Source organism: Uloborus diversus, chromosome 10 (genome assembly GCF_026930045.1).
Source record: "Uloborus diversus isolate 005 chromosome 10, Udiv.v.3.1, whole genome shotgun sequence".
NCBI classification, from domain to species: Eukaryota; Metazoa; Arthropoda; class Arachnida; order Araneae; family Uloboridae; genus Uloborus; species Uloborus diversus.
Window position 1 is genome coordinate 39091730 of NC_072740.1, and position 13773 is coordinate 39105502.

The 13773-nt window shown below is 33.7% G+C and overlaps 1 protein-coding gene across 1 annotated transcript in view; it reads left to right on the plus strand.

Annotated features, from left to right (window-relative positions):
* LOC129231367 (ral guanine nucleotide dissociation stimulator-like 1) overlaps positions 1-2915 on the plus strand; it is a 57294-nt gene extending 54379 nt beyond the window's left edge. Inside the window, exon 16 of the mRNA XM_054865663.1 lies at positions 2606-2915. Within this exon, the coding sequence (XP_054721638.1) occupies positions 2606-2730 (125 nt within the window). The 3' untranslated portion in view covers positions 2731-2915. The remainder of the gene's footprint in view (positions 1-2605) is intronic.
* The last annotated feature ends 10858 nt before the right edge of the window (positions 2916-13773 follow it).

Sequence of the window (13773 nt, forward strand, 5' to 3'; positions counted from 1 at the left end):
TAAAACTTTTAGCTTCAAAAACGAAATTTTAGACTTTCTTTGCAGATGCTATGGGGAAAAAAAGTAGAGATGTGGGTCTCAGCAGAAATTTCTTGAAATTGCAGCCTTAAAAACACGATTATAGGCAATGTTTGACGTTAGGGTAAGGAAGGAAGCTCAGAGACTTTCCAATCTTTTTTTTAAAGATTGAAATCAATTCCTTCTCCCCCCCCCCTGCAAGTTTTCGAAATTGACGTTTCAAAAACACAACTTTAGACAAACTTTGAAGATTTCATGGAAAGGAGGATCTGAAGCATTTCCCTGGAAAAATTTTCGAAATTATGGTGCAAAAAATTTAAGCAATATTTTACATTCAGGGGCTATTCCACTTAAATTTTTTGTAATTGTCATTTGAAAAACCCATTGCTTGTGATATTAAGAAAGGCAGTAATGGGGACCCTTGCCCAAATATAACTCTAGTCTTATAATGCAATTGTAAGGCCATATTTTGTAATATTAGGGCCAGTAATTTTTCAAAAATTAATCTCCAAAAACGCAATTTTGAGCGATTTTCGGTGTTGTTGAGAATTTGGGGACTTTCCCCTAAAACAACTATTTAATCAAAAGAATGACATTTTTGTTTTTAACCTATATGAAAGCTGGTATTAAGTCGGTACAAGTAAAGCTGGTATTAAGTTGGTACAAGTAAAACCAAAAAAACTCTTGAAAAGAATCATTGGATGCGTCCAGATCGAAATTTAATTTTTATCTAATTTACTTCAATGAATACATTTTCTCTTTATAATTAGGAAATTATGCATTGTGTTCTTAGTTTGAGTTTCTGATTCAGTTTTAATTGTTCATTTTTTATCTTGTGGGATAACATTTTACTAGATACATATTTGAATTTTAACATTTGCATTTTTCCAAAAGTTTTTGGGGTATTAATGTTTTACAAATATTATAAACAGATTCATTGCTTGTGTTTTAATTTTTGTTATGCATAGCCCTCTGATTGTTCTTTCGATAATATGTAAAAAATGCAAGTAGGACGTGTTCATGCGTATGATGCACTGATGTTTTAACAAACTTGATTTTTCTGTGTGTATAGTGGGAAAAGGGAGGGGGGCGCCAGGAAACTTTCACCCTGGGCGCCATCAGCTCTTCAGACAGCCCTGAGTTTATCAACACTGGATTATGATAACAAATCTTCTTTCTTGAAATGCAAAAATTTACGCAACAAACCTGCCTTTAAACGGTATCTATTGTCCACTGAACTGGATAGGAAGATCCCCATTCTATCCAGGAAACTTTTTTTTTGTTCTGAATTACAATTTTAAATATTGTGTGGCAAGTTCAAAGTAGGGTGTTTTTATAAATCATACAGGGGATGCAATAATCCAACTAGAATGTATGAGTTGTAAAAATTATGTAAGTCAATTACACATAATCTGTTATTGGAATCTGGTGAGAACTACTTCTGTCGGATCGGAATTGCTAGTGTCTGTGGTCGGTGAAGTGCGGGGGGGGGGGGGGGGGGGTATTGAAAAGAAAAAAAATAATCTAGAAACTAAAAATGGTGCTAAACTTCTGTGTGCAGAACTTCAAACTAAAGGTTCTAGTCAAGTTTGAATGACTAATGCGCCTTATTTAAGGAGAAATCCTTTTTTTTTCGGAGTAGAGGAAAAGTGTCTATTTTCAAATAGCTGCAGAGAGTTTGCTATTCATGCTACAAAAAGTTGTAATCACAAAAACTGTAGGAAAATTAATGTTCTTTAAACTTTATATTTAAGAATTTTCGCTAAGTTTAATTATTTCTAAGGTAAATTTCAAAAAAAAAAAAAAAGACATAAATTTTTTTCTGGTTATTCAGCACACAAAAGTTCCCCCAGGGTCTTTCGTGTTGGATAACTTTGTTATTATGTTGGGACAATATTATGTTGGGTTATGTACAAATTTTAAAAAAATCTTCTACCCAATATTTTGCCAAGTAAAATGTATCTATTGACTGGACTATTGATAGTTGGAATAAATTTTTCATAGCTCAAATGCATTTGTAATTACACTTGACAACTTTTACAAAAAAGCAAGGATATTTAAAAAATAAAAGCATGGTGTACACTGTACATAAATGCACAAAAAACTTTTATCAATTGATATTTTAATTAATTCGTACTTATGAAGAAAAATTTTCATATAGATTTATTTTGGTACTGTCTCATTGAAAAATTATACGTAATACCTTTAAAATAACAATAGATATCAAATAAGTTGAGTTGAAAACTCTTTAATTGAAAGATATTTATTATTTTCAGCTAATACCGAAAATACGGGTATTTTACCCCAGCAAATACTGGTATTACGAAATTGCAAAATAGCTTGAGATACCAGTATTGCAATCACTAATTGTGCATAATGGATTACTGGGTGTTTACCCTAAGAAAAATTGATGGGAACATTACTGTGTAGAACCATAGGTGCTATTTGTTGGTTATAAATTAAAACAAAAAATATCAAGAGCATTAAAATAATTGACACCAGTTCAACATGCCCTACAAGCCCAGTCTTCCCCTTCATACATTATTTCCTATTGAAGCAAAAGCTGTTTTCTCTTGTTTTTCTTTAGAAATCGTCATTCCTGACTCAACGAATGTATATTATGCTGTGAATCCTGCTCCTGATTTGAAATTTATCCTCAGAAGAAAACATAAAACTGACTCCAGTAGGAGAAAGAAAAAGTTATTGTTTTAGTGATATTTTGTTTAAATGTTTGTACATATCATCTAAATGTACCTTCATCAATCAAATTTTAATTTTTTTATAGATTTTATAGATATATGTGTAAAATGTGAAGAAAAAAAAGGTTTTAAATTTTGTAAATAAAAACTGTTTACTTGTGTAAAATGTGGAAAAAAAGTTTTAAATTTTATAAATAAAAATCGTTTACTTTTGTTTTGTAATTACTTAATTACGTTTAAAAGTTCAACAGATGCAATAATAAGCAACAGTTTTGCCTTGTATGATTAGCCTTCAGATGTGTTTAATCTATCATTCAATGAAAAAAAAAAGAAAAGACGAACTAAAACACATGTCATAACATTAAAATTATCTGTTTCTTTGGTTAATTTCATTTAATAATTTTCTCATAAGCAACAAGGTTTGTTTTGTAAATGTTCCTTTTTTTTTTCAATCTGTGGTGTTTGTCAAAAAACATTACCATTGCAAAAGCTTGTGACTAAAGCATTGCAAAATTTTAAATACATTGCAAGGCAGAGTGGAGATTTGCAGTTAAATTCTAATCATCAGTATCACAAACGATCTGTAAAACGGAATAGCATTCCTTTCAACGTTTAATAGGTCAGATTTGGAAGTAATTAGTTGTGTGAACCACAGCACTTCTCTCAAGGCGTTAGAAGCAAACAGGCAATCAACACCTTCGTTCGCAAAATTTTGCATTTTCATAGACATAGAGATGAAAGACCAGTACTTCAAAATGTTGAAATATCTGGTGCATCCATCGTGGCATCAAAGAACACTTTAGAGAGCTTTTGAAGTTTGGAGTATCTGCTGGTGATAAAAATCTGGAGAAACATTTTGAGTCAGCAATAGGCGGTTGGTACTCTAAAAAAAGCGGGGGGTAAAAGGAGGGAGGAGGGGGTGACAATCTTGTAGCTGACTTTTGAGGGGGGGTGGAATTGGGCTATATTATTGGGCTTTAACATCATAATGGATTAATGAAAGTCTCTAAAAAATATCGATCTCTGCCTCAAAATTATGAACCGATTGCCACACTTACTCGACTCCTTTTTTCCAACTTAAAGTTGTATGTTTGTTTTTAAGTAGCAATACCATAAGGAAATTATATTAAACAAACACTTATGTCGATGATTGTTTCTTTCAACAAATGAATCGATCTATTGTTTATTTTGAGCTCAGAAAAGTGGTGAGGCTAACCTCTTTGCTTCTAGGAGTGAGGATGCTGTTGCCCCTCCGTACTGCCTATGAGTCAGCTCCTTCTAATACTACATGTACAGGGTCCGGCATTTCAACTTTCTGTGTTTGGAGAGGGTGCGGTGGAAGTAGTATCGACATATAGCAGTATAAATTATATAATTTGTTGATACTGCTCTGTACCTTCCTACAGCAGTATTATAGCATTTTACAAGGTGACCAGTAATTAACGCACTGACGTTAAAAAATAATTTCTCGAAAACTGCTGATTCAAAAATTTTACTTATGTTTTAAAACAAAATACAATAAATGAGAATTTGTTTCATACATGTTCGTTTTGTCTTTCATCTCTCGTTATGATATGACGCAAACGAAAAGCAAAATTCTGCATCACTTGCAGAAGGGTATAAGTTTCAATGCTTTCAATAACAGTATGAATTGCAGTTTCCAAATCTTCGATGCTCTTGGGTACTCTAAAGCCAAAATCCGCTCATAAAAGTGCTCTTCAAGCAGATCAAGCACTTCATTGGTAGGATGAGGTGGTGTGCCGTCTTGCATGAATAATACGTTCGAACCTTGAAAAAGCGCTCAGAAACGCCATACCTCGACATTTTAACTAAAAAATAAACAACAAAAGCCAGCTCAATGAGACTGGGCAAAAAAAAAAAAATCCGCCAACGCACAGAATCTAACGGCCAAGTTTGGACTTGATACGCCAAACAGTTTTCGTGAAATTGAGATTTCTTTTCAACGCGTTAATTACTGATCACCCTGTATATAAAGTTTAGGAGTTAATTGACTTGAAATTTTTCAACATACTTTACGTCCACACTCGAAGTAAATTAGTATGTAATATTTTAGTACTTGGAAGTATTAGCTTTATGAATTCTTAAAGTATTTCAAAGGAACATCGTAAGAACGCTTTTTTAATTTAAAAAATTGCATAGAGGAAAGGGAGGAGGGCACTTTTTACTCTCCAACGTCCTTCCCAAAAACTATTTCTGTGCCCATCTGATTAGAATTCAATCTTATTCTAGTTAAATAATATATATATAAAGATCAAAATGTACCCGACCCCGGGGGGAATGACCAAGGGGTCGGACCAACTCCTTCAATATTTGGGAAGATAACAAATTCATTGTTTATGAGAGATTATTACTGTTTTAAGTTCAAGGGGAAAAAATAAAATCATGCAATTATACAGAGTTTGCATAAAAGAATATCCCGGTTTTAAAAATTTATATTTCATTAACTATTATACTTGCCACTATAAATGATACATAAAAATAAAGATAAACATTCCAAGTTTTTTTGAACGTACGTGATTGCTTAAATGTGCTCTTTAAGCAACACTGGATTGGCCGTGCTGGTGCTGATGATTTACCCTTTATGAGTTGACCAGCCAGATCCCCCATGTGATTTTTTTATGGGGTTTCGTCAAAGACTTTGTACACCACCATTGCCTACAATATTGCAAGAACTGAAAGATCGCATATGTGTTGCAATGCGAAAAATTGACAGTGAAACTCTCCAAATTGTGTGTTAGGTGTGTGTCGCGTTCCGAAAGGATCACACATCAAACATTTGTGAGTGAAAAAAAAATTTAAACAATTTATTTTTATGTATCATTTATTTTGTGCGAAGTGTTAGTTTTTGAAATACAAATTATTAAAACCGGTATACTCTTGTACGCTATCCCTGTATAATTTCTTACGTTTAAAATAAGTCTTCGCTGAAAAAATGAAACCAATATTACGGATATTCAAACAAGACTGCGAGATGCTTGCTCAATTTGTAATGGGCATCATTGGCCGCCCCTTCCCTCTTAAACGTAATTATTAACACGCAAAATCCCCTAAATAAGTTGCAGGGATTAGTCATTAGAGGGCACATTGGCATAGCCAAAGGGGAATAGAAGGTCATAATTCCTACGTGACATCCAGGGGGCTAAGTTTATCTTAACCCCGTGTAACTTTTACCTATTCACAGCAGTTGAAGAACTTATGCAGGGACGCCGCTTTTTTCGTCAGATGAAGTTAAAGCTGCTTCGCAGGAGGTTTTCGGAAGTGCTTCCAAAAGTTATGGAACGTTGGCAGAAGTGCGTAGTCGCTCAAGAAGACTATTTTGAAGGTGGATGTGCTTCAGGGATAAGAAATATTCACGGTAAGGTTTTATGTAACTTGTTCCCGAACTTTTGGATGTATGCAGATGAACACGTGTGTACGTATAGTGCCTAAAATTGTGTCTGGGGAGGAGAACTACGAAAACGACTTTTTATGACCTCTAAAACACCGAAGGTAAAGATTAGAGAAAAAATAAAAGTGGTTTTTAACATCTTTTATATGCAGCTTTTAGAGATATGAGTTTCGAAAAAATTAAAAATGGTCGACCGCAGCCATTTGTCGAATCTGATGGATGACCCTATCGTTAATGTAGAATCCAAACGAGCTTCTTCAAATATCTCAAAACCTCATTTCTGCAGATACTGCGTTTTACCTTCCCACAGGCATTATTTCATCAAATTGCATTTAATTGGAAGATCACGAGAACGCATTCCATTGGTTAGAACAGGGCTTCCTAAACAGTGGCCCATGGGCCCTTGGGGATCCGTCGACCCTTACGTCACAAACGTCAGGGAAAAAATGTTTAAAAAACGTTAATGATATTTAATGCTTTTGCATTTCAAAATCAGAATTTTAATCTTCCAAGTGTGGGGCTGTACTTCGATATGTACGAATATGAATGTTTCATCTGCATCATTTCAGACTACATCTTTGAAATTAATCTTGCAGGATGCTAATCCCCCCCTCCTCCTTTCCCGTTTTTTGGTTTCTTCCGGAAGACCAAAAATATCAGCCGCTCGACGCTCGTTGGAAAAGCAAAACTTGTGCCACAATTTACCTATACGAATCCGGATTTACAATCTACTTTGCAGCTATCAATTCCAAAGCTGTCTAGATTCCGAATGTAATATTCGACTGCAGCTATCGAACATTAGACCTAGTATTTTAAAATAGGGCCGGCTAAAACAACCTTACTGTTCCCATTAAATCTATTTTCAAATTTAAATTTTAAGTGTTTCGTTACCTATTGATTTCTGTCTGATCAATTTATTTTTTGTTCCCCAACTCGTAAATCAAGTTTAACATTGTAAACTACCTACCAAGCTCTTTTCTAAAAAAGTGATGTTTCCCTCTGATTAGTAATGATTAATATAAGTAAGTTTATTCAACTTACATAGCACACTCTGATAACAGGGGTCCGCACCATTGGCGGATCCAGAAATGTTTGTAAGGGGGGGGGGGTCAAGTTTCAATCGGTAGAATTCCATCGTAAAAAAAGTATCAGTTAAGCAGGTGTGCCCATCCCTCCAAAGGTTATGGAGCTTCCCTCATATGTTACGGAGCACCCCCCACCCCTAATGAGACAAACCCCTTTCAAATTGGCACCCCCTCCTCCTAAAACTTCCAATAGAGTAACCTGCTCCACGGATCACTCTCTCAAATTTTCGTTAAAAGACGCATTTCTTTAGGCAGAGAAGTTGGTCACGTTGAAAAAGCACGCGCACACATACATATACATGGTTTGAGATGAAATAGTGTTCTGAAAAACGCTAAGCTCATTAGAGACGATCATTCTTTGGAAAAGGAACAAAACACTCAAAATAGCAGTAGGTAGGATAGTAAACGAACCTAGTCAATCCTAATTATGACGCGCTGAAAAGAAATACCTTGCTTTGCAGAACCAAGTTTTAAAAAAAAATGGTTAAAATTGATTCCATGTACTATTTTTTCGAATTAAAAAAATTTAATTTTAAAAATTATCTCAATAAATGAAATCCGCCCCTGGTCCGCACTGAATATAGGTATATGAAAGGGGTCCATTGGCTATCAAGTTTGTGAAGCCCAGGGTTAGAAAATGAGACTTTTGTTGCTCTTAAGGGGAGTTGTTTCCCTAAAACCTTTAAAAGAAAAAGAATTCAATATTTTTGTATTCCAAATATTCAAATCAAGATCTTTCATGCGACACTAAATTCACGTATATGTAGATAAAAAGTAACTCAATTAGAAGAGAGATACCGTAGTTTTTATCTAAATCTTCTTTCGTGAATTTTTATCCCACATGGTAGGGTATAAGGTATAAGTACGCAGCGCGTACTTTTATACCTCATCGAGAAAGAAAATCATTATGATTGATGACATTCAAATTTAAAATAATGAAAATTGAACTTTAAAAATGCGTCAATATTGAAAAATGAGAAATTATGATAAGGTCATTAATAACTCGTCATTAAAGTCTTGGTCACAAAAAAAAAAAAAAAACACGCACACACACACACACACAATTTAATAGTCATAACATCTTACAGCTTTAATAACCTGCTTTATTTTATTCTAATCTGAGCGGCAGATGCGTCGCCCGTTTATTTCCTGATTTACGAACGTGGCTGACATACTGCAGTGTGTCTAAATTTGTAAAAAATATTTTTTTAGTGCATTTTAAGATTTAAGTCTATAGTGGAAAGTTCAACTCATTCGGGAATCGGCAAGAACCGTTGCCGCCGCGAAAGTAACGGAGAGCTGCTCTCCCGCGGCCCCGCGAAAGGAACTGAGTTCGAGATTTATTGCTCGGTAAGTCTTAAAATGCTGCTTTAAAAAATGCAAATGACGCCATAAGAGCGATAAAAAATTTGAGTCTCAAAGACTAATTTGAAAAGACAAGAAATGAACGCATGGACAAGAAAAGACAATTATTGTGGTTGAAATCTGATTGAGTCTGAATACTTGTATAAAGAAATCGCATTTGATTTCGATAGCAATTGAGTTTTGTTGAAATCCTTCAAATGCACGAGATTACGGGTTTTTTTCTTTGACAGGAACGCGATGCAAAATAGTAGCGAAAGCTAAATTGCGAAGAAAAGCTAAAAAAGGTAAAGTTAAGACTTCTCTCAGGAAAGATGAATACTGTTTGGGGGTGAGGCGGGGGGTGCTTCATCAAAATGACGGGGATAGATGCAGATTTGGTTTAGAAAGCGAGATTTTTTGAGATAAAATAAACATAGTTGAAAATGTTGATTTGTTAAGCGCTTAGTCAGAAGGAGATTTGAAAAGTGGACTTCTAAATTAACGAAAATAACTTCACGGGGATATAGTACAGTAAAAATAGGGGTCGGACCCAAACATCCAAAAAAAAAAAAAAAAAGGTAAACCTGGTGGAAATTGTTTATTACCCTCCCAATAAGAACAGGTAAAAAGTCCCACCCCATTGTGCGTCGGGTTTTGGAATGGGGGGCATCTAAAAATTGCTGTTTTGGGTAATTTTCCAGAATTTTTAGAGTAAATTTAAAGTCAGAATATTATGTTATACTAAATTTAAAAGCATAAAATTAAAGGTGTTTGATCCCCAAGAGGGATGACATAACTTGCCAATGCTACAGAGCCCCCCTATCCCCGTGAAACGAAGCAGTACCCCCGAAACCCCCTCCATACATTTCATATGGAAACATTATTTTATGCTAAGTTAAAGTTAGAAATCGAGTGTGTCCATCCTCCAAGATCGATGGTGCACCTCCTCTCAAAGCTACAGCATCCCCCTCCGCCAAATAAAATAAATCCTCACCCCCCCCCCCCTTTATTTCAAGTAGAAGTATTATTTCATGCAAATCTAAAATGCATTAAATCAGGACTGTCCACCCCATAAGAACAGTAGCTCACCTCCCAAAACGAAATTATATACTAAAATATTATCCTTCCCCCCCCCCACCCTCCCCTGATGGTGCACATTTAATTAAATGGCCAGAAAAATTACGCTGAACTGTTTTTTGCTTTCAAATGATTTCTTCTAAGCTTCTAACAAAAAGTCTTCGTTATCACCGTAACTTCGTTTACGTAACTGACAACCCACCGAATCCTGAATTAAACACTAATTTAACTATACGTGAAATATGTCTTTAAAACTAAACCTACTCAGTTACATTAGGTAGTAGTTTATAGGAGGCCCCGACTTCAAAAGGTTATTAAAAATTAAGAGATGGTATATAATTAGTTAGGTATTTAAAATAATTCATCGTATAGTATTTTAAATCATTGTTTATTTTATAATTCGGTGTTTAGTTTAGTTGATTTTTGTACTGGACTTGTAAAATAAATTTCATTTCTATGTTTGGGTAGGAAATAGAATGTAAGTGTAATCAGTTATTTTTTGCTTTTTAGTTCCTGGGTATTTTTTGAAGGCGGTTTTTTTTTAAATTTAAAAGTAATTTATTTAATCTATTGTTTTTGCGCCGACATCAAAACTAATGTTTAAAAGTAGTCTGAATGGTGATCAAAGAATAAAATTATTTTTCATTTAGAGCAATTTTGAAGTCTGTTGTATTTTTTTTTTTCAAAATTTTTTTTAAATAAAAAATTAAAGCTTTAAAATATAAGAGCAGGAGGCGTAGCAGTTTATCAGAATGATCTTGATTGCATAAATATTGTCACTTTAAATATAGGATTATATGTTAATAATTCTACAAGCTTTAATACGGCTACACAAAACGATATTGGTGAAATGTGTATAGTGGAATGTTTCAATGAAGCAAAGCAACAAATTATTTTTGCCAACATATATATTTCTCCAAACAAAAGTATTTCAAGTATTATTCAATTTATTCATAAACAGCTTTAAAATTATACACAAGAAGGTTCTGCTGTTCTGCTTTAGTTAATGAAGATTATTATACAATTCCTTTAATTATAAACGGAGATTTTAATGTTAATTTTGCTTCTGATCGAGCTAAAAAATTAGTATCGTTTCTACAATCCAAATTAAAATTACAAATGTTTAATAAGCCAGAAGAAGCCACTACAAGTTACGGAACTGTACTTGATGCAGTCTTTGCAAGTTTTTTAGATAACATACAATGCAAAAATTTCGTTGCTTGTTATAGCTACCATAAGCCAATTGTTACTTTCATAGGATTAAATAATGATAATAATTTAATTCTATGAAAGTTATCACTTCTGCCGATCGTCCCGTGACGCTTTTTTTTTTTTTTTTTTTTGCTATTATTCAGGAATCACGTTTCCTCTCAAAAGTTGCACTTTTATATTCTCAATTGGTGAAAAATAAAAAGAAAATTCTAAGTTGACATCTTCAGTTCGCGCATAAGGCTGAAAGTTTGAAAAAATATGTTAAAAATTGAATTTTTCAAATAATAATAAAATTATTATTATTTTTTTAAATATTTTTGTAAGGCAACAGCTATAAATAGTCAGTACATAGCGTAGTTTGAACCTAAAAAATATATTGTAGCTTTTACATAATGTCTTTCGTTTACGCATACGCCTTAAATTGGGCTAAAATCTCCTGAAATTTGAAGCCCAATTTAAGGCGTATGCGTGAACTAAAGATCTTATTTAAAAGCTATAAAATATTTTTTAGGTTCAAACTGCACTATATACTGACAATTTATCCCTGTTGAGTTCTGAAAAAATCATTTCTTTTCTCTGAACACATATTTGAAATTTATGCATACTGGACAATCGCTCAACCAGGGAGCGGGTTCAAGTTGAAGTTTGAGTATAGTAGTGTTAACATTTCCTATTGCACTCTACAACTATTCTAATTTCGCTGACACAATTACCGGTTGACCCTCCTGCCAAAGTGACACCCCATTCCAGATAACAGACAACGCCACTTGCTTTTACCCTCAAACCACTGTTTACAGCGATTTCTCTGTCAAGTGATAGTCTAAGATCTCACCTCATAAACGAAATTTCAACCTTCCTTTTGAGTTATGCGACTAACAAAAGAAAGGGTTGAGAAGGGGCTGAGTAGCCCTCCCCGCCCACCCGAAAAAATCCCTTGTTAGCATACGAGTCAACAAATTTTGAAAAAGTGTCTCAAGGTGCTATCTTTGTTTCTACACATCGGGTTTTGAAGAAAATTAAATTGCAGTGTCATGAAATAGCCTTTAAATACATCAGTCGACATTTTTATAAACAAGGGGAATATTTTTCTAAAATAAAAATATCGTGCACCGTTTTAGAGATAAAACAGTCTCAATTTCTTTCGCAAATGGTAACGGTGCCTAGGCTGTGCCAGTAGTTCAAAAATATGATCAGAAGGCCGGTTTAAGCCTAAGTTGAATGTATAAAATACCGTTGTCCACGTAGTTGACGTTAGTTCTCTCGCCGCGACTTGCTGGTTGTGTGGTGAGCTTTTTGCACTGATGAAGAGGTTCCATTGTAGCCTTAAAACAGCTATTTACAGTAATTTTTTTGAGAATTTGTGCTTTATTTACGTTTGTTTTTCACTCTAATCGACCAATGATATATTTTGACCAAAATTAATTCTGTCCGTTGGAACAGTTACTACCAGAGTCAAATTTTGACTGAATTTAATGCTTATATTTCGGTAAAATTGAGATTGGTAGTTGTTGTACTATACTACAGATTTATCTTATTGATTAGTACGGGATGAAAAGAAAATTTAAAAAAAAAAGATTCATACCTTACTCTAAAACTTTCTGACGTGTTCCACATCCACTCTATACATGAAAATCCTATGCGTGTTTGTTATAGATAACTGAGGTTTTGTAAAATTTGGGGAAAAAAGAAAGAGAAGGCAAAGATTTATATTTGCATTTATCTTTATTTTACACATGAAAACATGAGTACAATAGGTAAGGTGAAATTTTCTAACTCTCACGCTCTTTTCAAATTCTTAACACAGATTTAGTAAATTTTCAACAAAACATGGTCACTTAAATAACTTTACAAAGCTTAACACTTTTTTAACAATAAAGTTTTGACTTTAACTGTGAAACACTTTTAAACAATATTTTTTAATCTCTGTACACGATGCTATGCAGCTAGAAAATTTTCAATAAATGATAACACGCTTCATTAGATTTTATCCAAATTCGCGTTAACAGAAACTTAAAAGCTATCAAATGATTTTGAAATGTTTTAAATGTTTTCAGCTACATATTTATTTCGTGTAGAATTTCTAAATTCATATTTTATGAATGTGTTAAATATGTATCACAAAAATATCTTATCTCATTAAAATTATACTTTAAGGAATGTTTTAGTTTCAAAATATTCAATTTCGTGCAAAAGTTAAGCACATCATTTTTAATTACAGGGCAAACTTGTTGGGAAATTTCCACAAAGGTAATATCATTTTGAAAAAAAATTTCTATGCGTGTTAAAAATTTAAAATAGACAAGTTCATTCTTTCCGTTAATTATATCACATACACATGAATGAAAGATTATGTGCCATTAGACTGCACTGATTGACTAATATGCATCTTTGATTTGATTTTAAATTATGCAAATTTAGAAATCTAGTTTTCAATGTGAATCCAACCAGTTAATTATGATTATGAGAGACAATATTTTGTTTTTGGTGTCGGAGCTTTAGCAAACTAATTTATAAGGTACATTTTTGAATGAGATCGAGGAAAATTAATCATTTTCAAATATAGAACACATTAATTATTTTAGAAGAAAGCAGGCAATAAATTGTCATGCAGGGTTACCATCGCTGGAGACAACAAACAGAATACGTTGTTACTTTTGGTCAGATTAGAGCACGCTCAGGATGAGCATGAGGTCACAAAGACGAAAACTGAGCAAGTGAGCAACCATTGGTGGGAGGGGAGGGGGGGGGGGGTCCGATTGTGGTGGCTCAGGTTGAGCATCTCTCAACTGTGAACGCCGCTTAATGGAATATTCCTATGCTTTTCGCACTCACAGCGAATTCTCGACTATTCTATATCATATCTTAGCAGAAACAACAAATCATGGTTGGGTGGAATTATTTCACTAATATTCTCTTATTAGTAGAAAAA